Consider the following 21,002-nt stretch of genomic DNA (forward strand, 5'->3'; position numbering starts at 1 on the left):
ACAAAAATATATTCCGTCACAAAATTTTTGACGACAGTATTTTTCTGTCACAAATTATTGACGGATAAATCCGTCTGTCAAAAATTTGTGACATCTTAGAGATGGAATATTTCTTTCGTCAATAATTAAAATATTAAAAAAATAATTAAAAAATTTGTGACAGATATTCCGTCACAAATCTATCCAATGATATAATTTGTCAAAAATCCGTCTCTAATTTTTGACGAAATCTTTCCATCACAAAAAATCCATCACAAAATTCTCTAAAAATTTTTATCGTCTCCTATACTTGTACCATTAACTCACACTTCAGGGACGAAATATATAATTGTCTCCTATATTTGAGATTTTTTTTTAATTTTTAATTATGATAGAAAAGTCGTCCCCAATTCTAAATGGTAATTCAATTAGGGACAAAAAATATATTGGTCCCCTATAATATAAAATAATTATGATTTGAGGACCATAAAAAAAATTGGTCCCCAAAAATTGTCCCCTATACTCACTTTTTTTTAGTGAAAGTAACAGGGTATTTTTAAAATTATTATTTAAAATATGTCATATTAATATAAAAAACATTTTTAAAATCTACTAAAATTAATTTTGTCTCAATACATAAGAATTAATTTAAAAAAAATATATATATATATATATATATATATATATATATATATATATATATATATTACACTTTTCATCAACTTGTGTTTGGAAGATCATATGTTTGTATCTCTACATTTCTTTTTAAATATTTTAATCTTCCATATTATCCTTTCTTTTTCTTTGAAACCATCGCTTCAATTTCAACAGATTGAATCCATTGTTTGCTTATATTTTATGCCTTTTGCCAAGTTGCCATGGGCACCAAGTCTTCGGGTAAATTAAAAATTAGAATAAGTTATTGTTTGTGTAAATTAAATATTATTTAAAATATTATTATTATTTTATCAAAGAGGAAAGACTAAGATAGTCTTCATTTTTGTTAAAGTCATGGTCTCCGTATACCCGTCAATTAAGATGTTGAGAAAATAGTTCATATTTAACTCCACTCTAAGCTTCGTTTGTTTCACAAAAAATATTTTTTTAGAAAATATTTTCTATATTTTATAATATTTGAGACATTCAGAAAAATTATTCAACAAAAATATTTCTTTAATAAAAAGAAAATACATTATTTTTAAATATGAACAAGTACACAAAGGATGTTTTCTTTATCAAAAGCCTCGTCAAACTTTCAAGAGTTCAAAAATCTCCTTTTACCGTTGTGTGTAAACACCTATGCAAATTTTCTTTCATCCTTCACACTTATAGAAAATAAAAAATTTGATATATTCTATCAAAGTCACCCATTTTGGTATGACTCTAATAATAATGACGTACCTTAACGATAAAAAAAAATTATTTTTGGATAAATTATAATTTAGTTCTTGAAATTTGATGAAATTTATAACTTAATTTTTATATTTTTAAAATAAGTATTTATATATTGAAATTTGACAAAATCTGCAACTTCGTTCTTATCATTAGAATTTCAGTTAAATTATCATTAATTTTAATAAAAATAATTAAAATGCCTTAACTTTATTTTCAATATAAATATAATTTAGTCCCTAAAATTTTATTTTATTAATAATTTAGTTACTGAGATTTGGTTAAACCTACAAATCAGTCATTGACAAATTAGTTTTAAAACCAAACAATTTAGTTCTTGACATTTTAATAAAACTATAAGTTAGTTCCCACCATTAGAATTATAGTTAATTCCTCAGTAAATTTAGTAAAAATATCAAAATCCTTTTAACTCTATTTTCAATTTGAAAATAATTTATTCCTTGGATTTTATTTTAACAGCAATTTGCATTTATATTCATATTTTTTTTTATATTTAATAATATAATATAATATATGAAGATATTATAAATTGAGATATATATATATATATTAATATAATAATGACATAAATAGAATTTTACAAAATTAGAAAGGCTTAATTATAAATAGTTATAATATTTAAGGATCAATTTATAAAATATATAGATATTTTTATAATTAACCAAAATTTTTAAGCACCTTAAAGTAATTAATTCATATTTTAATAATTTAAATTTAAAATTTTTTAATTTGATGTGACCTTCGTTTTAAAATTATAAGAACTAAATTTGTTAATAAAATAAAATCTTAAAAATTAAATTATTAAAAAATTAAAACCTTAAGAACTAAATTATTTTCATATTAAAAATAAAGATAAGGAAATTTTGATTTTTTTTAAATTAATAATAACTTAATAAAATTCTAACAGTAAAAATTAAATTATAAATTTAATCAAACTTTAAGGACCGAATCATAATTTATTCTTATCCTTATGATACTATAAAATTAAAATTTATTAATGAGAAAATATGAAAGCAAAGTGGTCGCAACACGTTTCTTAATATTTTAAAGCAACTTTAATAAAGTAACAATTATTTCCAAGAGAACAGTCAAAGAACAAAATTTCTTTGTACATGTCCTCATCTTTTTCCAATTGTACACCAATTTCAATTTTACCCCTTTTTGAGCTGCCCTTCAACCTTTATCACACCTAAATTACACTTAAAATTATTCAGATATGAAGGAGATTTATGTAATTTCACATAACTTCGTCCCTTATAAAACCCACCACGAACCCTTCTCCATTTTCTCATTCTATTCAAATTAAGCACGCGATACCATGATTTCAAAACCTCAGCAGCATGTCCTCCTCTTCCTTGCTTCTTTCATTTTCTTCTTCATCATCCACTCTCATTGTGACAACAATATTTCAATTTTGCCTAGATGTTCCACCTATGATTGTGGCAATGGAATCCCAATTAAATACCCATTTTGGCATATTGGTGATGATAGCTTTGATTTATGTTGTGGGTATCCAGAGTTTGGTCTTTCATGCTCTAATGGCGAGCCTGTGCTTAAATTGACAAACGACACTTATTATGTGAAAGACATAAACTACGCAGATTATACCATTGCTCTAGTGGATATTGATGCCACCGGCCACACATGTCCCAGGGCACGTCAAAACCTGACTTTACAAAACCTACCACTAGATTACACTAATTTAGATTTGAACCTCACCTTTTACTTTAATTGCAGTTCTAGCCCATTTTCTTTTTCACCCTCCGCCATTGGGTGCTTGGGATATGGTAAGCTGCAGTCCTACATTATTACAATGGAGAACCAAATAGATGACATGGAATGGGTTGGAAAGTGTGAGGAGAAAGTGGTGGTGACGGTGATGAAGAAGGAGATCATAGGTAATGATTTGATTCGTGGATTTGGTGGGGCCATGAATAAGGGGTTTATGCTAGATTGGGGGACAGTTAAGTATTGTGGTGTTTGTGAAGATTCCGATGGATTCTGTGGGTACAATAAGACTACGGCGGAGTTTCTATGCTTTTGCGGCGATGGTACTGCACATGGGGACCGGTGCAAAGGTACTCTCATTTTTTATTTATTTTATTTTATTTAGAAAATACCTAATCAATTGGATGATCATCAGTTTCGGATTGCAAGATTCTCTTTAATTTAGGGTAAATATCTTACTTAATTTTATAAATATTTTTATAAAAATTATCAAATTTTAACTTTTTTATATAACTCATTAAATTTTAATTTAATTTAATAAAAATTACTATAATTAAAAATTAATTTCTAAATTAATATAATATATGCAAAATTTTATAAATAAAATTATCTTATTTTTATTAATTTCTTAAAAAATATAAAATTTATAAAATAAATTCAACTATACCTTCATAGTCAAACCGCTTCTCTTTTTCATTTTCTTCTTTACAAATAATCGCTAATTAGGTTATTTTATTTATAAAATAATTAATAGATCAACCAGTTAATATAAATACCTTTAATTTCTAGTTATAATAACTTTTATGAAATTAAATTGAAGTTTAATAAGTTTTATAAAAGCAATTAAAATTAAATTATTTTTATAAAAATACTCATAATTTGAGTGATCACGTGTAATAATTACCCTTTTAATTTATGTTTCAATTTTAATTTTATTTTTAATTTAATTTTGATTTAATTTAGATTTTTATTAAATTTAATGATTTAAATTTTTAAAAATAAATTTAATTTTAATATAAAATCAAATGGAATTAAATCTAACAATGTTAATTAAATTTGAATTGATTTTTAATTAATTCAATTTTGATAAGTTTTAATATAATTTTAATTTTAAATTAAATTAATTTGATTAAAAAATTAGACTATAATTGAGTCTAATTAAATCGTACCATAAATATATTAGGAAAATCATTATCAAGCTGCAATATTTTTTTAATTAAATAATTTATTTTTTTTTTCGAGAAAATCTAGTGACTGAAACAAAATATGAGTTTAATTAATTTGGATATTCCACAATTGAATTTGACTTTTGACTTTCATTTTATATATATATATATATATATATATATATATATATATATATATATATATATATATATATATATATATAAAGTTAGAATTTACATTTTTATTATTTCACAATATATAATTTTAACAATTACCAGTGAATTTTTGCTTGATTGGTAGCGGAACTGTGGGTTTCTTTTCAATTGTTGATGGGATAGCAATGGATAGGCCTCGGAGAATATCACACACTTAATATTTTTAAAATTTAAATTTATTTTAAATTTAATTGAAATTTATTTTCAACTCCTTAAATCCATTTCAAATTTAGTTATTATTATCTGAAAAAATAAGCGAATCTACTTAATTTTATATATTTTAATTAATAATTTATATTTTAAAATTAATAATTCTATAAAATATTTAACTTCTATTTTTTTTAAATAAAATGTATATAAATTTATAAATATTATTATAAAAAATATATATTTTACATTTAATTAAATATTTGCATAAATGAGTTCGGCAACATATATTTAACACGTAAATCTGAACCAGAACCGAATCCATTGGAATATTAATTTTCAAATCTAAACTCGTTTTAAATCTGATTATATATTACCTAAATTCATTTTATTAGGATTCAATCGGATCGAGTGCTCTAAAAAATTTAATTAATTGTCATCTCTAATTATTAATTTTTTTAATTCATAATAAAAGAGGCTTCAAAAGTATGAAGATTATTAGCTACAATTGAAACATTTCTACTTTATTTATATAAATATAAAATTCATCTTATATAATTTATGAAAAGATTCATTTATAAATATAAGAAATATTACAATCATATATTTCAGTTGCATTTAATAATTTTGTATGTAAATATAAGAGATATAATATTCTTAGTCGAATATGTGATTAATCTATTTATATATTTTTTATTTATTTTAGAAAAAAAAATACACGCTACAATTTTTTTAAGTTATTTTTTAGTCTTTTAATTTGACTAAATCGTTAACTTTTAAAAATAAATAGACAAAAGTGTTAATTATGATATAACTTGAGAGCTAAAATGTAATTTATCTTTTTTAAAAAATAATTTAAATTTTTAATTTTAATATAAATATTCTAGTAAAAATAAAATGGTCAAATTATAGTTCCTTCCCTCCAACTATTAACATTATTTTGATGCAAATTTTGTATAAAATTTCAATCCAACTTATAAACATTTTTTCATATTCTCCTATGCATTACTTGGCCACTCCAGCACTTATTTGTTGTTATAATTGCCACTCCAGCACCTATGTAAAAAAGAGTTTTAAATTCAAACCTTAAATTCTACCATAAAATTTACCACCACAACTAGTTTACACTTGGATTTCAAGAAAAAAAAATTCAATTCAGTTCTTATATAATTATATTATTTTTTTAAATTAAAAAAAAAAATTTTTTCGCATATAGATTTCTAGTAAAATTTTAGTTTCAAACAAGTTCTATATGTTATTAAGATTTGAATGCTTCCTCTACTTGCATATCAATGCATGTGAGTTTGAGTTTCTTCAACATTCAATATCTTAAGTTCGGCAAAACACTCTAAGCAATATTTATATAAAGTTGAAACCTTCAATTCCCTCATATCCTATTCATCACCATTGCTGGGTCAACACCTTCTGTGTAGCGCAATTTACTGAACATTGAACTCCATATCTATAATTCTCTATTTTGCCAATGTAAATCTTTTGACATCTCTCCCTCTCCAAGTTCTCAAGATGAAAACTTCTTCCATCCAATCTTTCCTTCTCTCCTTTCTGATCATCGCCTTCCTCTTCTCAATATTATCCTTGCCAAGATATGTCTATGGTAATGAACTATACTCCAACTGTGCTCCTTTCAGCTGTGGAAACATCACTGATATTAGCTACCCCTTTTGGGGAAACAACCAGCCTGAGTACTGTGGGAGGCCAGGCTTCAAGATTGATTGCAAGGAAGAAGTAGCAACTTTGGATATCTTGTCCCTCAAGTATCAGGTCATTGCAATCAATCCTGACACTCAAATCCTGAGGATTGCGAGACTAGATCTACTGACTAGCATTTGTCTTCGTCAATACTTCAATACCACATTGAATCTTACTCTCTTCAATTATACTTCTAATGATGTGGTGGATGCCACCTTGTTCTACAATTGTGAACTATCACCAGAATCTTTGGCTTTTAACGAATTTAGCTGCCCCATAAATAACGTTCCTCGGGATGCCTACTTGATGGTGCCCACAGTTTCCAGAAATGAATTTTTGTTGGGTTGCAACATTAGTATTGCAATTCCAATCCTGGCGAGGGCTGTTCAGGGATTGTTGCGAGCAGAGTTGACTGTTATCCAAGTTCTAAATCAAGGCTTTGAGGTTAGGTGGATTCTGGATCAAGTGCAATGTGGAGATTGTTTAAGGTCAGGTGGAAGATGTGGATATAATTGGACTGTGAATCAATTCAGTTGCTTCTGCCCTGACCAAGCTTATTCCAGGACGTGTCCAAGCCCCATGCCATCAGGAAGCTTGTTGAATCCTGGAGAAACTACTTCAGGTAAGTGTGCATTTGACTCTTGAATTTAGCTATCAAGTTGGCTCCTAGGTACTAATTATAGGAAGTGAACATTAATAAGAGGAATCCAATTGCATCCGAAGTCTAATGATTTCCCTCGAATTTCAACTAATCTAAGGTTTTGGCTTCTGGGGTTTCTTTCCAAATTGACATCTTGCCTTGAATATTTCTATATACCTCTTTTCCTGGTAGCAAGTTTCTCTATGGTAGCTGAAAATTAATGTTAATTTGTTCCACACGACCATAATTCTAGGCCAGCGCGTTGAATCCATTATCTTGGTTTGAAGTTTTCTCTATATGAACCTTAATCTCCATGGTCAGATTTTATCATGCAACGTAATTAGCACTCTAGCAGGGGAAAAAGAAATGTATTTAGGGTCAGCTGATGAAACTTCCAACGTTGATGACCAAGTCCAACGTCTTGTGGGACTTGTGGAATTGAACTATTCAATTGGACTATTAAAAAACTAGACAATATATGGCTGAGGATTCTCACATGCAATTTTGGCTTCACACGTGTTTTAAGGGAGACAGAAATGTTGTTATGTAGAATAAAAGTACAAGGAAAACACTGGGAAATAATCCTGGCAAGTTTATGCATTACTATATACATTTGGGCCTCTGTCCTTTTTGAGTGATGGTCTCCAATGGACAATAGCAATGCTCTTTCCTGGCAGCTTCAAATGGTCAAATTTTTGGAAAGACAAGTCTATGGAATTGCTTTGCGTCTATGACCCACCATTATCTTCTACCAAACAAATCATCAAAGTCTTGGTCAAATTAAATGCCATTTCTATCTCCTAAGCATAATTCATAATTCCCAAAGGGACTCATTTCTTGCCACTTGATTTACATTATATGTATTATAATAGGACGGGAGGAATAAGTGTAGCAGCGTTCTTGTCCTGTCTCTTTCATTTCTTTGAAAAAAGATACTTTAGATTTATTTTACAATATATTACCATCAAAACCCCTTCTCTTACCATTTCTTCTCTCCTTCATCTTATCTGAGGAAAAAAAATGGGTGCCCATGTCTTCCTGCTGCCCCATGTACACTTCATCATCACCTTCTTCTTTCTCCTAGTCTTTGTTCCAACATCTTATTGTGAAGAAGATGAGTTGTATAGAGAGTGCTTCACACCATTCCAGTGTGGACACCTGTCAAATCTTTCTTATCCTTTCTGGAGCGATGAGCGATCTGAATTCTGCGGTTATCAAGGATTCAGGCTCCGGTGCCAAGAAGGTCCGTCCCCTATTATAGCTATAAATAATCAAGAATTTTTTGTGACGTCCGTGAATCAATCCACACTAGTGATGACCATTGCTCGAAGGGATTTATGGGGTAATGTTTGTCCTCCCGGGAATGTTGCTGACATTAAAAATACAACTCTGAGCGGGACTCCGTTCAGTTATGCATCGGAGCTTGAAAACATAACTCTATTCTACGATTGCTCAAACGAGGTTACGAAGGTACCCACTTTATACAAAATTCCGTGTGCTGTAAATGGCGAACAACGGGATGCATTTTATGCAACTGATCGGCTTTTGAGCATGTGGAACCAAGACCCCTCAGATTGTAACATCCGGGTAGAAGTTCCAGTTCCAAAGGTGGATGTTGAACACCTTATTAGTGGTGGAATGGAAGCTTTAAGTAAGGCTTTGAGAGAAGGTTTTAACGTAACGTACATGTTTGATACAATTCCAATGTGCTCTGACTGTGTGCATTCCGGTGGGATATGCGGCACCAACTCTTCTACTTTCCGCTTCACTTGTCTTTGCCGTGACCAACCCTATCCTTATAATTGTCCAAAAGCAAAAGGTACGCATAACATTACTCATCTAAATAAAAAAAGTGTTTTCCACCATATGATTTATTGTTCTGCCTGAAGGGTTAGTGAATACTATTAGCATAGCCATAATCATCCACAAAAATTAGATAAAATGTGGATTCATATGGTACGTTGAGGACATATCCTGATTAGACTACATATATAGCATTAGCGCATGAATTGCCATCATTAGGGGTTGAAGATAAAGAGTTCATAACTTCAAAATCTGGCCAGTTATGCCTTTCCTTTCCATTTTTCCATAAAATCTGAATCCATTTCCTGTGATCAACTCTGTTCATTAGCATAACAGTCTCAACTTTCTTCACTTCTGCTCTTTGGCTCAGTAACCTTGATGTGCCACTGAGCATACGAAGGGAAACTTCCCATTTATAGCCCCATAATTTTCTTAATTAATTCAATTGCCATCGTCCAAGGCCTTGATTATTTCATATTTCAGAAAATTTTTGAGAAAAAGAGTTGAGCGTCTTGTTTGCTTTCCACGTTTACTTTCAATTTTGAACCTGTCAACGGCCTATGATAAAATAAGGGACTTGGAATCTGCCTTTGTTGACTCCTCTGCAACTGAACCTTTTGCCACAAAATCGAGCCCTCACCTTCTTTCCAGGGCCGGGCCTCGTACCTCGGTCATAAAGTTTTCTCTTTGGGCCTGTGTTGGAAGTTCCCTAAATGGTGGGAACAAAGAAAAAAATAAAAGAGGCCATAAATATGGAGGTCCAAAAAGTGACTACAAGTTTAGGCCCCCATATTCATATCCTTGGACTCCAATCTTCAGTTTGCATCTGAAGGGTATACCTTTCCTTTGATTGCAAAAATGTTTGCCAAATGGAAGACGAAAGGTTCTTTTTCCACATTTTCGGTTCAACTAACCAATTCCCCACTCAGAAACACTAGCAGCCTCCTTCAACTTCAAGTTCTTTGTATGCTAATCTGCTCTGTGTTACATCCTTTGGATATATGTATAGTAGGTATAAATGTTCATCTCCATTTTCTCTGCTTACTTATAACCTGTCTATTACTACATCGTTATGATGCAGCAAACAGATTATCTATGGGCTGTGCTTTTAAATCCATAAGAGATGGATTAATTAAGTTTATATCTGGTTTAGTAATTTTATAGGTTTGAACTTCAAATTCACTAAAATATAATTACTTTAATCTGGTTACTAAATTTTTAATTAGGTTATTTAAACTTGTTAAGATTATTTCTCTTTTCTTAGCGTTTGGATTTTAGATAAAATAAGAAAACAACTAAATTCAAATTTAATTGGAATAGGAAAATGAATTAATAGAATAGGAAATAATAAATAAATCTTAATCAGAATAAAAAATTATCTAAATTAAAGATTTCAGTTCAAAATAGGAAATCTAGCACGGCGTCATTGACCAAGCTGGTTATCCTACGCAAAAAGTTAATATGATAAAGAACTTCGAAGGAGGTGATCAAATACACAGTTTTAGGGATGCTTTGCAGATCGCAATACCGCAAGTTTGAACGAACTTACTAAAAAAAAAAAGTTTTGCGTCACAGTCTGACTGTCACATTATTTCTGTTGAAATTTCTTCCCCTTTTGCAATCCAGAGCCCTTACGATGTTGAGCACTGTAGTTGGTTAATTTCGCTTATCTTCTTCGTGGAAGTAGGTAGCCTCCGTCCAACCCTGACACCGAGTTTTCAACACTTACCCCCCTTATTCTAGCAATTCCACGCCATTATTTTGGTCCACACGGTCTGGTCGTCCCCACATAAGATGTGCTTGAAACCGGCCATGCTTCTGAAGTTGTCTTTGCTTTTGCTTCAACCAATAGTTTTGTCTCTTTTCTCCTCTTTGTCAAACTCTAATCATAAAACAAAACAAAATAATCGCTGGCAATTAGCCTCTTAAAACCAAACTTGATAGACTTACTTACCTCCAAATGCTTCTCTCCTTTTCTCTTCGTTCTTCTACTCCAGATGGGTCCTCTCTACTTCTTCATATCTCACAAACCTGTTCTCATTTGTTTCATTGTCTTCTTCTTCTTCTTCACTAATTTGGCCGAGGAATCCCTGTCAGCAGATCAAAAGTTCCAGGCTTGTGCACCAACATCCTGTGGCAAAGGCCCCAATATAAGCTACCCTTTTCTCTTATCTAACGTTCAAGAATCCTTCTGTGGCTACCCACATTTCAACATCACTTGTAAGCAAGAATACCCAGTTCTCAGAATCTCCAGTGATGATTATATCATTAAAGATATCTTTTATAACAATCAGTCCTTCCTCGTAGCTAGTGCTTTGGTCTATGAGGAGGATACATGTCCAATTCCTTTGCATAATGTGACCCTTGATCTAGCTCCCTTCAATATTAGTCCTGGCTATATTGATTTTTCCTTCTTATACAATTGTACCTCAGAGCCTGCAAACTACCCTATATATCCCATAAGTTGTGCCACCAATTCTACTGTTTCTTCTTTTGCGGGGTTTCACATTGAAGAACTGGAGTTATACTACAGCTATTCTTTGAACTCATGCAACTACTTCGTCAATGCTCCTCTGCACACTGGTAGTGATGTTTATAGTTTGTACAATAAGGATTATACTGAGATTTTGAAGCTGGGGTTCCTCTTGAATTGGACCGCGCATAATTGCAGCACTTGTGCGAGAAGTGGTGGCCGCTGTGGATTTGAGAATCATGAATTTGTTTGTTTTTGTCATGATCAAACTCATCTCAATTCCTGTGATGATGGTAACTCTTCGCGAAATTCAAATTCTTTTTCATCAGCTTAAAATTCTTCATGTTTGTTTTTTCCATTTGACCTTTTCAAAGAGTAGAGCTTGTCACTCTCAAAGTAGTTGTTGCACCAACCCTAAATTTGAAATCGTAGCTTTGAGGAAAAATTCATTTCATTTGAATGGTTAAAACATCATCAATTTAGGTTTTTTAATTTTTTTTATTTTTTTTTATAATACATAGATATCTTTTCAAAAGTATGAAAATTATTAGCTACAACTGAAACATTTCTACTTTATTTATATAAATATAAAATTCATCTTATATAATTTATGAAAAGATTCATTTATAAATATAAGAAATATTATAATCATATATTTTAGTTGCATTTAATAATTTTGTATGTGAATATAAGAGATATAATATTCTTAGTCGAATATGTAATTAATCTAGTTATATTTTTTTTTTGTTTTAGAAAAAAAAAATACACGCTACAATTTTTTTAAGTTATTTTTTAGTATTTTAATTTGACTAAATCGTTAACTTTTAAAAATAAATAGACAAAAATGTTAATTATGACATAACTTGAGAGCTAAAATGTAATTTATCTTTTTTAAAAAATAATTTAAATTTTTAAGTTTAATATCAATATTCTAGTAAAAATAAAATGGTCAAATTATAGTTCCTTCCCTCCAACTATTAACATTATTTTGATGCAAATTTTGTATAAAATTTCAATCCAAATTATAAACATTTTTTCATATTCTCCTATGCATTACTTGGCCGCTCCAGCACTTATTTGTTGTTATAATTGCCATCACATGACCATTGCATCTCATTAGACTACTGTAAAAAAGAGTTTTAAATTCAAACCCTAAATTCTACCATAAAAAAAAATTCAATTCAGTTCTTATATAATTATATTATTTTTTTAAATTAAAAAAAAAAATTTTTTTTTCGCATATAGATTTCTAGTAAAATTTTAGTTTCAAACAAGTTCTATATGTTATTAAGATTTGAATGTTTCCTCTACTTGCATATCAATGCATGTGAGTTTGAGTTTCTTCAACATTCAATATCTTAAGTTAGGCAAAACACTCTTATCAACATTTATATAAAGTTGAAACCTTCATTTCCTCATATCCTATTCATCACCATTGCTGGGTCAACACCTTCTGTGTAGCGCAATTTACTGAACATTGAACTCAATATCTATAATTCTCTATTTTGCCAATGCAAATCTATTGACATCTCTCCCTCTCCAAGTTCTCAAGATGAAAACTTCTTCCATCCTATCTTTCCTTCTCTCCTTTCTGATCATCGCCTTCCTCTTCTCAATATTATCCTTGCCAAGATATGTCTATGGTAATGAACTATACTCCAACTGTGCTCCTTTCAGCTGTGGAAACATCACTCATATTAGCTACCCCTTTTGGGGAAACAACCAGCCTGAGTACTGTGGGAGGCCAGGCTTCAAGATTGATTGCAAGGAAGAAGTAGCAACTTTGGATATCTTGTCCCTCAAGTATCAGGTCATTGCAATCAATCCTGACACTCAAATCCTGAGGATTGCGAGACTAGATCTACTGACTAGCATTTGTCCTCGTCAATACTTCAATACCACATTGAATCTTACTCTCTTCAATTATACTTCTAATGATGTGGTGGATGCCACCTTGTTCTACAATTGTGAACTATCACCAGAATCTTTGGCTTTTAACGAATTTAGCTGCCCCATAAATAACGTTCCTCGGGATGCCTACTTGATGGTGCCCACAGTTTCCAGAAATGAATTTTTGTTGGGTTGCAACATTAGTATTGCAATTCCAATCCTGGCGAGGGCTGTTCAGGGATTGTTGCGAGCAGAGTTGACTGTTATCCAAGTTCTAAATCAAGGCTTTGAGGTTAGGTGGATTCTGGATCAAGTGCAATGTGGAGATTGTTTAAGGTCAGGTGGAAGATGTGGATATAATTGGACTGTGAATCAATTCAGTTGCTTCTGCCCTGACCAAGCTTATTCCAGGACGTGTCCAAGCCCCATGCCATCAGGAAGCTTTGTTGAATCCTGGAGAAACTACTTCAGGTAAGTGTGCATTTGACTCTTGAATTTAGCTATCAAGTTGGCTCCTAGGTACTAATTATAGGAGGTGAACATTAATGAGAGGAATCCAATTGCATCCGAAGTCTAATGATTTCCCTCGAATTTCAACTAATCTAAGGTTTTGGCTTCTGGGGTTTCTTTCCAAATTGACATCTTGCCTTAAATATTTCTATATACCTCTTTTCCTGGTAGCAAGTTTCTCTATGGTAGCTGAAAATTAATGTTAATTTGTTCCACACGACCATAATTCTAGGCCAGCGCGTTGAATCCATTATCTTGGTTTGAAGTTTTCTCTATATGAACCTTAATCTCCATGGTCAGATTTTATCATGCAACGTAATTAGCACTCTAGCAGGGGAAAAAGAAATGTATTTAGGGTCAGCTGATGAAACTTCCAACGTTGATGACCAAGTCCAAAGTCTCGTGGGACTTGTGGAATTGAACTATTCAATTGGACTATTAAAAAACTAGACAGTATATGGCTGAGGATTCTCACATGCAATTTTGGCTTTTCAAATTCATACGTATTTTAATGGAGACAGAAATGTTGTTATATAGAATAAAAGTACAAGGAAAACACTGGGAAATAATCCTGGCAAGTTTATGCATTACTATATACATTTGGGCCTCTGTCCTTTTTGAGTGATGGTCTCCAATGGACAATAGCAATGCTCTTTCCTGGCAGCTTCAAATGGTCAAATTTTTGGAAAGACAAGTCTATGGAATTGCTTTGCGTCTATGACCCACCATTATCTTCTACCAAACAAATCATCAAAGTCTTGGTCAAATTAAATGCCATTTCTATCTCCTAAGCATAATTCATAATTCCCAAAGGGACTCATTTCTTGCCACTTGATTTACATTATATGTATTATAATAGGACGGGAGGAAGAAGTGTCGCAGCCTTCTTGTCCTATCTCTTTCATTTCTTTGAAAAAAGATACTTTAGATTTATTTTACAATATATTACCATAAAAAACCCCTTCACTTACCATTTCTTCTCTCCTTCATCTTATCTGAGGAAAAAAAATGGGTGCCCATGTCTTCCTGCTGCCCCATGTACACTTCATCATCACCTTCTTCTTTCTCCTAGTCTTTGTTCCAACATCTTATTGTGAAGAAGATGAGTTGTATAGAGAGTGCTTCACACCATTCCAGTGTGGAAACCTGTTAAATCTTTCTTATCCTTTCTGGAGCGATGAGCGACCTGAAATCTGCGGTTATCAAGGGTTCAAGCTCCGGTGCCGAGAAGGACCGATCCCTATTATAACTATAAAAGATCAAGAATTTTATGTGAAATTCGTGTATCAATCCGAAAGAGTGATGATCATTTCTCGAAAGGATTTATCGGAAAATATTTGTCCTCCTGGTGTTGCTGAGATTCCTAAAACAACTCTGATCGAAACTCCGTTCAGTTATGTGCCGGAGTTTGAAAACGTAAATCTATTCTACAATTGCTCAAACGAGGTTACGAAGGTACCCACTTTATACAAAATTCCGTGTGCTGTAAATGGCGAACAACGGGATGCATTTTATGCAACTGATCGGCTTTTGAGCATGTGGAACCAAGACCCCTCAGATTGTAACATCCGGGTAGAAGTTCCAGTTCCAAAGGTGGCTGTTGAACAACTTAGCGGTGGAATGGAAGCTTTTTGGAAGCTTTTGAGAGAAGGCTTTAAAGTAACGTACATGTCTGATACAATTCCAATGTGCTCTGAATGTGTGCATTCGGGTGGGATATGCGCCACCAACTCTTCTACTTTCCGCTTCACTTGTCTTTGCCGTGACCAACCCTATCCTTATTGTCCAAAAGCAAAAGGTACGCATAACATTACTCATCTAAATAAAAAAAGTGTTTTCCACCATATGATTTATCGTTCTGCCTGAAGGGTTAGTGAATACTATTAGCATAGCCATAATCATCCACAAAAATTAGATAAAATGTGGATTCATATGGTACGGGCATATCCTGATTAGACTACATATATAGCATTAGCGCATGAATTGCCATCATTAGGGGTTGAAGATAAAGAGTTCATAACTTCAAAATCTGGCCAGTTATGCCTTTCCTTTCCATTTTTCCATAAAATCTGAATCCATTGCCTGTGATCAACTCTGTTCATTAGCAAAACAGTCTCAACTTTCTTCACTTCTGCTCTTTGGCTCAGTAACCTTGATGTGCCACTGAGCATACCAAGGGAAACTTCCCACTTATAGCCCCATAATTTTCTTAATTAATTCAATTGCCATGGTCCAAGGCCTTGATTATTTCATATTTCAGAAAATTTTTGAGAAAAAGAGTTGAGCGTCTTGTTTGCTTTCCGCGTTTACTTTCAATTTTGAACCTGTCAACGGCCTATGATAAAATGAGGGACTTGGAATCTGCCTTTGTTGACTCCTCTGCAACTGAACCTTTTGCCACAAAATCGAGCCCGCACCTTCTTTCCAGGGCCGGTCTCGTACCTCGGTCATAAAGTTTTCTCTTTGGGCCCGGTGTTGGAAGTTCCCTAATTGGTGGGAACAAAGAAAAAAATAAAAGAGGCCATAAATATGGAGGTCCAACAAAGTGACAACAAGTTAAGGCCTCCATATTCATATCCTTGGACTCCAATCTTCAGTTTGCATCTGAAGGGTATATCTGTCATTTGATTGCAAAAATGTTTGCCAAATGGAAGGCGAAAGGTTCTTTTTCCACATTTTCGGTTCAACTAACCAATTCCCCACTCAGAAACACTAGCAGCCTCCTTCAACTTCAAGTTCTTTGTATGCTAATCTGCTCTGTGTTACATCCTTTGGATACATGTATGGTAGGTATAAATGGTCATCTCCATTTTCTCTGCTTATTTATAACCTGTCTGTTACTACATCGTCATGATGCAGCAAACAGTTTATCTATGGGCTGTGCTTTTAAATCCATAAGAGATGGATTAGTTAAGTTTATATCTGGTTTAGTAATTTTATAGCTTTGAACTTCAAATTCATTAAAATATAAGTATTTTAATCACGTTACTGAATTTTTAATTAGATTATTTAAAATTATTAAGGTTATTTCTCATTTCTTAGCGTTTGAATTTTAGATAAAATAAGAAAACAACTAAATTAAAATTTAATTGGAATAGGAAAATGAATTAATAGAATAGGAAATAATAAATAAATCTTAATCAGAATTAAAAATTATCTAAACTAAAGATTTCAATTCAAAATAGGAAGTCTAGCACGGTGTCATTGACTAAGCTGATTATCCTACGCAAAAAGTTAATATGATAAAGAACTTCGAAAGAGGTGATCAAATACATAATTTTAGGGATGGTTTGCAAATCACAATACAGAAAGTTTGAGCAAACTTACTAAAAAAAATAATTTTGCGTCACAGTTTGACTGTCACATTATTTCTGTTGAAATTTCTTCCCCTTTTGCAATCCAGAGCCCTTACGATGTTGAGCACTGTAGTTGGTCAATTTCGCTTATCTTCTTCGTGGAAGCAGGTAGCCTCCGTCCACCCCTGACACCGAGTTTTCAACACTTACCCCCCTTATTCTAGCAATTCCACGCCATTATTTTAGTCCACACGGTATGGTCGTCCCCACATAAGATGTGCTTGAAACCGGCCATGCTTCTGAAGTTGTCTTTGCTTTTGCTTCAACCAATAGTTTTGTCTCTTTTCTCCTCTTTGTCAAACTCTAATCATAAAACAAAACAAAATAATCGCTGGCAATTAGCCTCTTAAAACCAAACTTGATAGACTTGCTTACCTCCAAATGCTTCTCTCCTTTTCTCTTCGTTCTTCTACTCCAGATGGGTCCTCTCTACTTCTTCATATCTCACAAACCTCTTCTCATTTGTTTTATTGTCTTCTTCTTCTTCTTCACTACTTTGGCGGAGGAATCCCTGTCAGCAGATCAAAAGTTCCAGGCTTGTGCACCAACATCCTGTGGCAAAGGCCCCAATATAAGCTACCCTTTTCTCTTATCTAACGTTCAAGAATCCTTCTGTGGCTACCCACATTTCAACATCACTTGTAAGCAAGAATACCCAGTTCTCAGAATCTCCAGTGATGATTATATCATTAAAGATATCTTTTATAACAATCAGTCCTTCCTCGTAGCTAGTGCTTTGGTCTATGAGGAGGATACATGTCCAATTCCTTTGCATAATGTGACCCTTGATCTAGCTCCCTTCAATATTAGTCCTGGCTATATTGATTTTTCCTTCTTATACAATTGTACCTCAGAGCCTGCAAACTACCCTATATATCCCATAAGTTGTGCCACCAATTCTACTGTTTCTTCTTTTGCGGGGTTTCACATTGAAGAACTGGAGTTATACTACAGCTATTCTTTGAACTCATGCAACTACTTCGTCAATGCTCCTTTGCACACTGGTAGTGATGTTTATAGTTTGTACAATAAGGATTATACTGAGATTTTGAAGCTGGGGTTCCTCTTGAATTGGACCGCGCATAATTGCAGCACTTGTGAGAGAAGTGGTGGCCGCTGTGGATTTGAGAATCATGAATTTGTTTGTTTTTGTCATGATCAAACTCATCTCAATTCCTGTGATGATGGTAACTCTTCGCGAAATTCAAATTCTTTTTCATCAGCTTAAAATTCTTCATGTTTGTTTTTTCCATTTGACCTTTTCAAAGAGTAGAGCTTGTCACTCTCAAAGTAGTTGTTGCACCAACCCTAAATTTGAAATCGTAGCTTTGAGGAAAAATTAATTTCATTTGAATGGTTAAAACATCATCAAATTTAGGTTTTTTAATTTTTTTTTTATAATACATAGATATCTTTCAATCCCTTCAGAACATGTTGAAAATTGTCTGATATTACCCTATGAAAATGCATTGAATTTTGATGTTCTGCAGTATTTGCTGTTGAATCTTTTACCCCATTAAATGTATTTAATTTATAAACCATCTATAATTCGTTTTCTGCATGCAAAAGATATGCTTCAACCTCCATCTTCCTAGAAATAAAATTGAATTACCTAGCAAGTAGCAGGAAAAGTTACACTAAAGTTTTCTAGTTGAAAATTGCCAGAGACATGAAAGAGAGCAGAATTGGACCACTTAAATTTCTGTAAATAAAGCTGTCCTGATCTTGTACAAACCTAAAGAATTTCAGTATTTTCAAATTTATGAATGTTCTAACATCTCATTCCTGCATATTTTTCTGTTACAGGCGATGGTATGAATGTGGGAATGAAAGTTGGTATAGGTTAGATGCTTCCCCTGATCTTTTTTCTTCATATTTTTATCTTATTATGCCGTTTTTAACTTTAGTTCATGTCTAAATGACATTGAAATTTCTTGCACAACAAACTGTGTCATTGAGAATGCTTATCACACCCTACCTTCTCCTTCCAGGTGTTGGGTCAGCTTTTGCAGGTGGAGCCATAATGTGTTTAATCTTCTACATCTATATACGGCGCCGCAAGAGAAAACCAAATGCTCCATCTTCCTTTGTTTCTCGAAGCATCACATCAGACTTCGCTTCAAAATCAGATATTGAGAGAGGAGGACTCTACTTTGGGGTCCCTGTTTTCACCTATGCTGAACTTGAAGAGGCTACTAAAAATTTTGATTCTGCTAAGGAACTTGGAGATGGAGGTTTTGGAACAGTATATTATGGTAACAACACGCATTCATTATATACCATTGGCCATTCTTATTCGAATGAACAATTTATTAAAAATTTTCTTGCCACTTAGGAAAACTCCGAGATGGGCGTGCTGTTGCAGTCAAACGCTTGTACGAGAACAATTACAAGAGAGTTGAGCAGTTCATGAATGAAGTTGAGATCCTAACTCGCTTGCGCCATCCACATCTTGTCTCACTATATGGGTGCACCTCTCGCCACAGCCGTGAGCTCCTACTGGTATACGAGTACATTCCCAATGGCACAGTTGCTGATCATCTTCATGGACAAAGGGCTAAGCCTGGTGCACTCCCATGGAAAACTCGAATGAAAATTTCTGTGGAGACTGCTAATGCATTGGCATATCTCCATGCTTCAGATATTATCCACCGTGATGTGAAAACAAACAACATTCTTCTTGACAACACTTTTTGTGTTAAAGTTGCAGATTTTGGATTGTCGCGCCTCTTTCCATTGGATGTCACCCATGTTTCAACTGCTCCACAAGGAACTCCTGGTTATGTCGATCCAGAGTATCATGAATGCTATCAGCTGACAGATAAGAGTGATGTCTATAGTTTTGGGGTGGTCTTGATTGAGCTCATATCATCAATGCCTGCTGTTGATATCACTAGGCATCGCCATGAGATTAATTTGTCTAACATGGCAATCAATAAGATCCAAAGCGACGCATTGCATGAGCTTGTAGACCGTAATCTTGGATTTGAATCGGATAATGCAACAAGGATAATGATAACTGCAGTGGCAGAGTTGGCATTTCAATGTTTGCAAGGTGCAAAGGAGATGAGACCATCTATGGAAAATGTGTTAGAGACTCTAAAGGAGATACAAAGCAAGGGCTACAATATAGGAAAAAAGATACAGGAGATAGATATTCAATCAGATGATGTTGGGTTGTTGAAGAGTTGTCAGTTGCCACGTTCTCCAGATACAGTCATGACGCAATGGACTAGCAGTTCCACAACATCTAATAATAGTAGTTAAGTTTTGCTTGTTTCACTGAGTTTAGCAGTAAATATATAGATAGTGTTGAATGAGTGCTGGTATCATCATATGCAATGAGGCATGGGAAAATTTCAGTTTCTTTTCATCTGTGAGACATGAGTATTTTGGAAGGGATGTACATATGGTCTGGGAAGTCATTGGTGTTAGGTTGGTATTTTGGGTAATTACCTTATTTGCATATGTTACTTTCAACTGATTTTTTGCTTTTGTACTAATTATTAGTTGAAATAAAAGATTGTTTTATTCATCATACTGATTTTCATTTCATTTCATTGCTTGGCACATATGTAATTAGCGGATGTTCATTTCATTGCTAAACATTGATCTTTGGGACAAATCTTGACAAAAGAAAACTTCTCAAAGCGAGAATGTTCGTTTCTTGGTGCTTTTCTCATGTCATCAACATATTCTTGCTGTGAAGTATATTTTATGACAGACGCCAGCTTTACGCCCCCATGATGATGTTTACACTTTGAAGTGGAAATGTTACAGGAACTATAACCTGGATTCTAATGGAAAAATTATAATTATAATTATCCAATGGTAAGACAAATTAGTGCACTTTTCGGAACTTTATAATCAATCTATTTCAGTTGTCGACACACACACACACACACCCCACTTAATTAGACAGAAGTGGCAGAAGGATTTCCTTCTGAATTTTGAGGGGAAATGTTGTAAGG

General features: G+C 32.9%; 4 protein-coding genes across 6 annotated transcripts; all 4 read left to right on the plus strand.

Moving 5' to 3' along the window:
* Positions 1-2,710: 2,710 nt before the first annotated feature.
* On the plus strand, positions 2,711-4,660 carry LOC131182950 (LEAF RUST 10 DISEASE-RESISTANCE LOCUS RECEPTOR-LIKE PROTEIN KINASE-like 2.7). Its single transcript, XM_058152482.1, has 2 exons — positions 2,711-3,470; positions 4,566-4,660. The coding sequence occupies exons 1-2, from the start codon at positions 2,711-2,713 to the stop codon at positions 4,658-4,660; spliced, it is 855 nt and encodes a 284-aa protein (XP_058008465.1).
* A 1,430-nt stretch (positions 4,661-6,090) lies between these two features.
* LOC110634228 (LEAF RUST 10 DISEASE-RESISTANCE LOCUS RECEPTOR-LIKE PROTEIN KINASE-like 1.2) lies at positions 6,091-20,569 on the plus strand. 3 transcript variants are annotated; one of them, XM_058153902.1, is made up of 4 exons: positions 6,091-6,981; positions 18,838-18,873; positions 19,023-19,286; positions 19,367-20,569. In XM_058153902.1, exons 1-4 carry the CDS (start codon positions 6,174-6,176, stop codon positions 20,296-20,298), a joined length of 2,040 nt encoding a protein of 679 aa, XP_058009885.1. In that variant the 5' UTR covers positions 6,091-6,173; the 3' UTR covers positions 20,299-20,569. The 3 variants fall into 3 exon arrangements, with proteins under 3 accessions (XP_058009885.1, XP_021638865.2, XP_021638866.2); XM_021783173.2 differs by lacking the exon at positions 6,091-6,981 and adding an exon at positions 7,982-8,818; XM_021783174.2 differs by lacking the exon at positions 6,091-6,981 and adding an exon at positions 16,783-18,218.
* LOC131183284 (LEAF RUST 10 DISEASE-RESISTANCE LOCUS RECEPTOR-LIKE PROTEIN KINASE-like 1.2) lies at positions 10,167-11,757 on the plus strand. The gene has a single exon (XM_058153906.1). It carries the CDS (start codon positions 10,800-10,802, stop codon positions 11,607-11,609), a length of 810 nt encoding a protein of 269 aa, XP_058009889.1. The 5' UTR covers positions 10,167-10,799; the 3' UTR covers positions 11,610-11,757.
* LOC131183343 (LEAF RUST 10 DISEASE-RESISTANCE LOCUS RECEPTOR-LIKE PROTEIN KINASE-like 2.1) lies at positions 12,507-13,640 on the plus strand. The gene has a single exon (XM_058154125.1). It carries the CDS (start codon positions 12,828-12,830, stop codon positions 13,638-13,640), a length of 813 nt encoding a protein of 270 aa, XP_058010108.1. The 5' UTR covers positions 12,507-12,827.
* Positions 20,570-21,002: the final 433 nt, after the last annotated feature.

Source organism: Hevea brasiliensis, chromosome 9 (genome assembly GCF_030052815.1).
Source record: "Hevea brasiliensis isolate MT/VB/25A 57/8 chromosome 9, ASM3005281v1, whole genome shotgun sequence".
In the NCBI taxonomy this organism is placed as follows: Eukaryota; Viridiplantae; Streptophyta; class Magnoliopsida; order Malpighiales; family Euphorbiaceae; genus Hevea; species Hevea brasiliensis.

Bases quoted from the DNA above. Each gene is read 5' to 3' on its own strand.
- LOC131183343 (XM_058154125.1), top strand. From the start codon at position 12,828: ATGAAAACTTCTTCCATCCTATCTTTCCTTCTCTCCTTTCTGATCATC.
- LOC110634228 (XM_058153902.1), top strand. From the start codon at position 6,174: ATGAAAACTTCTTCCATCCAATCTTTCCTTCTCTCCTTTCTGATCATC. The intron at 18,874-19,022 runs GTTAGATGCTTC...TTCTCCTTCCAG, and splicing joins GGGAATGAAAGTTGGTATAG to GTGTTGGGTCAGCTTTTGCA. The intron at 19,287-19,366 runs GTAACAACACGC...CTTGCCACTTAG, and splicing joins TTTTGGAACAGTATATTATG to GAAAACTCCGAGATGGGCGT.
- LOC131182950 (XM_058152482.1), top strand. From the start codon at position 2,711: ATGATTTCAAAACCTCAGCAGCATGTCCTCCTCTTCCTTGCTTCTTTC. The intron at 3,471-4,565 runs GTACTCTCATTT...AACAATTACCAG, and splicing joins ACATGGGGACCGGTGCAAAG to TGAATTTTTGCTTGATTGGT.
- LOC131183284 (XM_058153906.1), top strand. From the start codon at position 10,800: ATGGGTCCTCTCTACTTCTTCATATCTCACAAACCTGTTCTCATTTGT.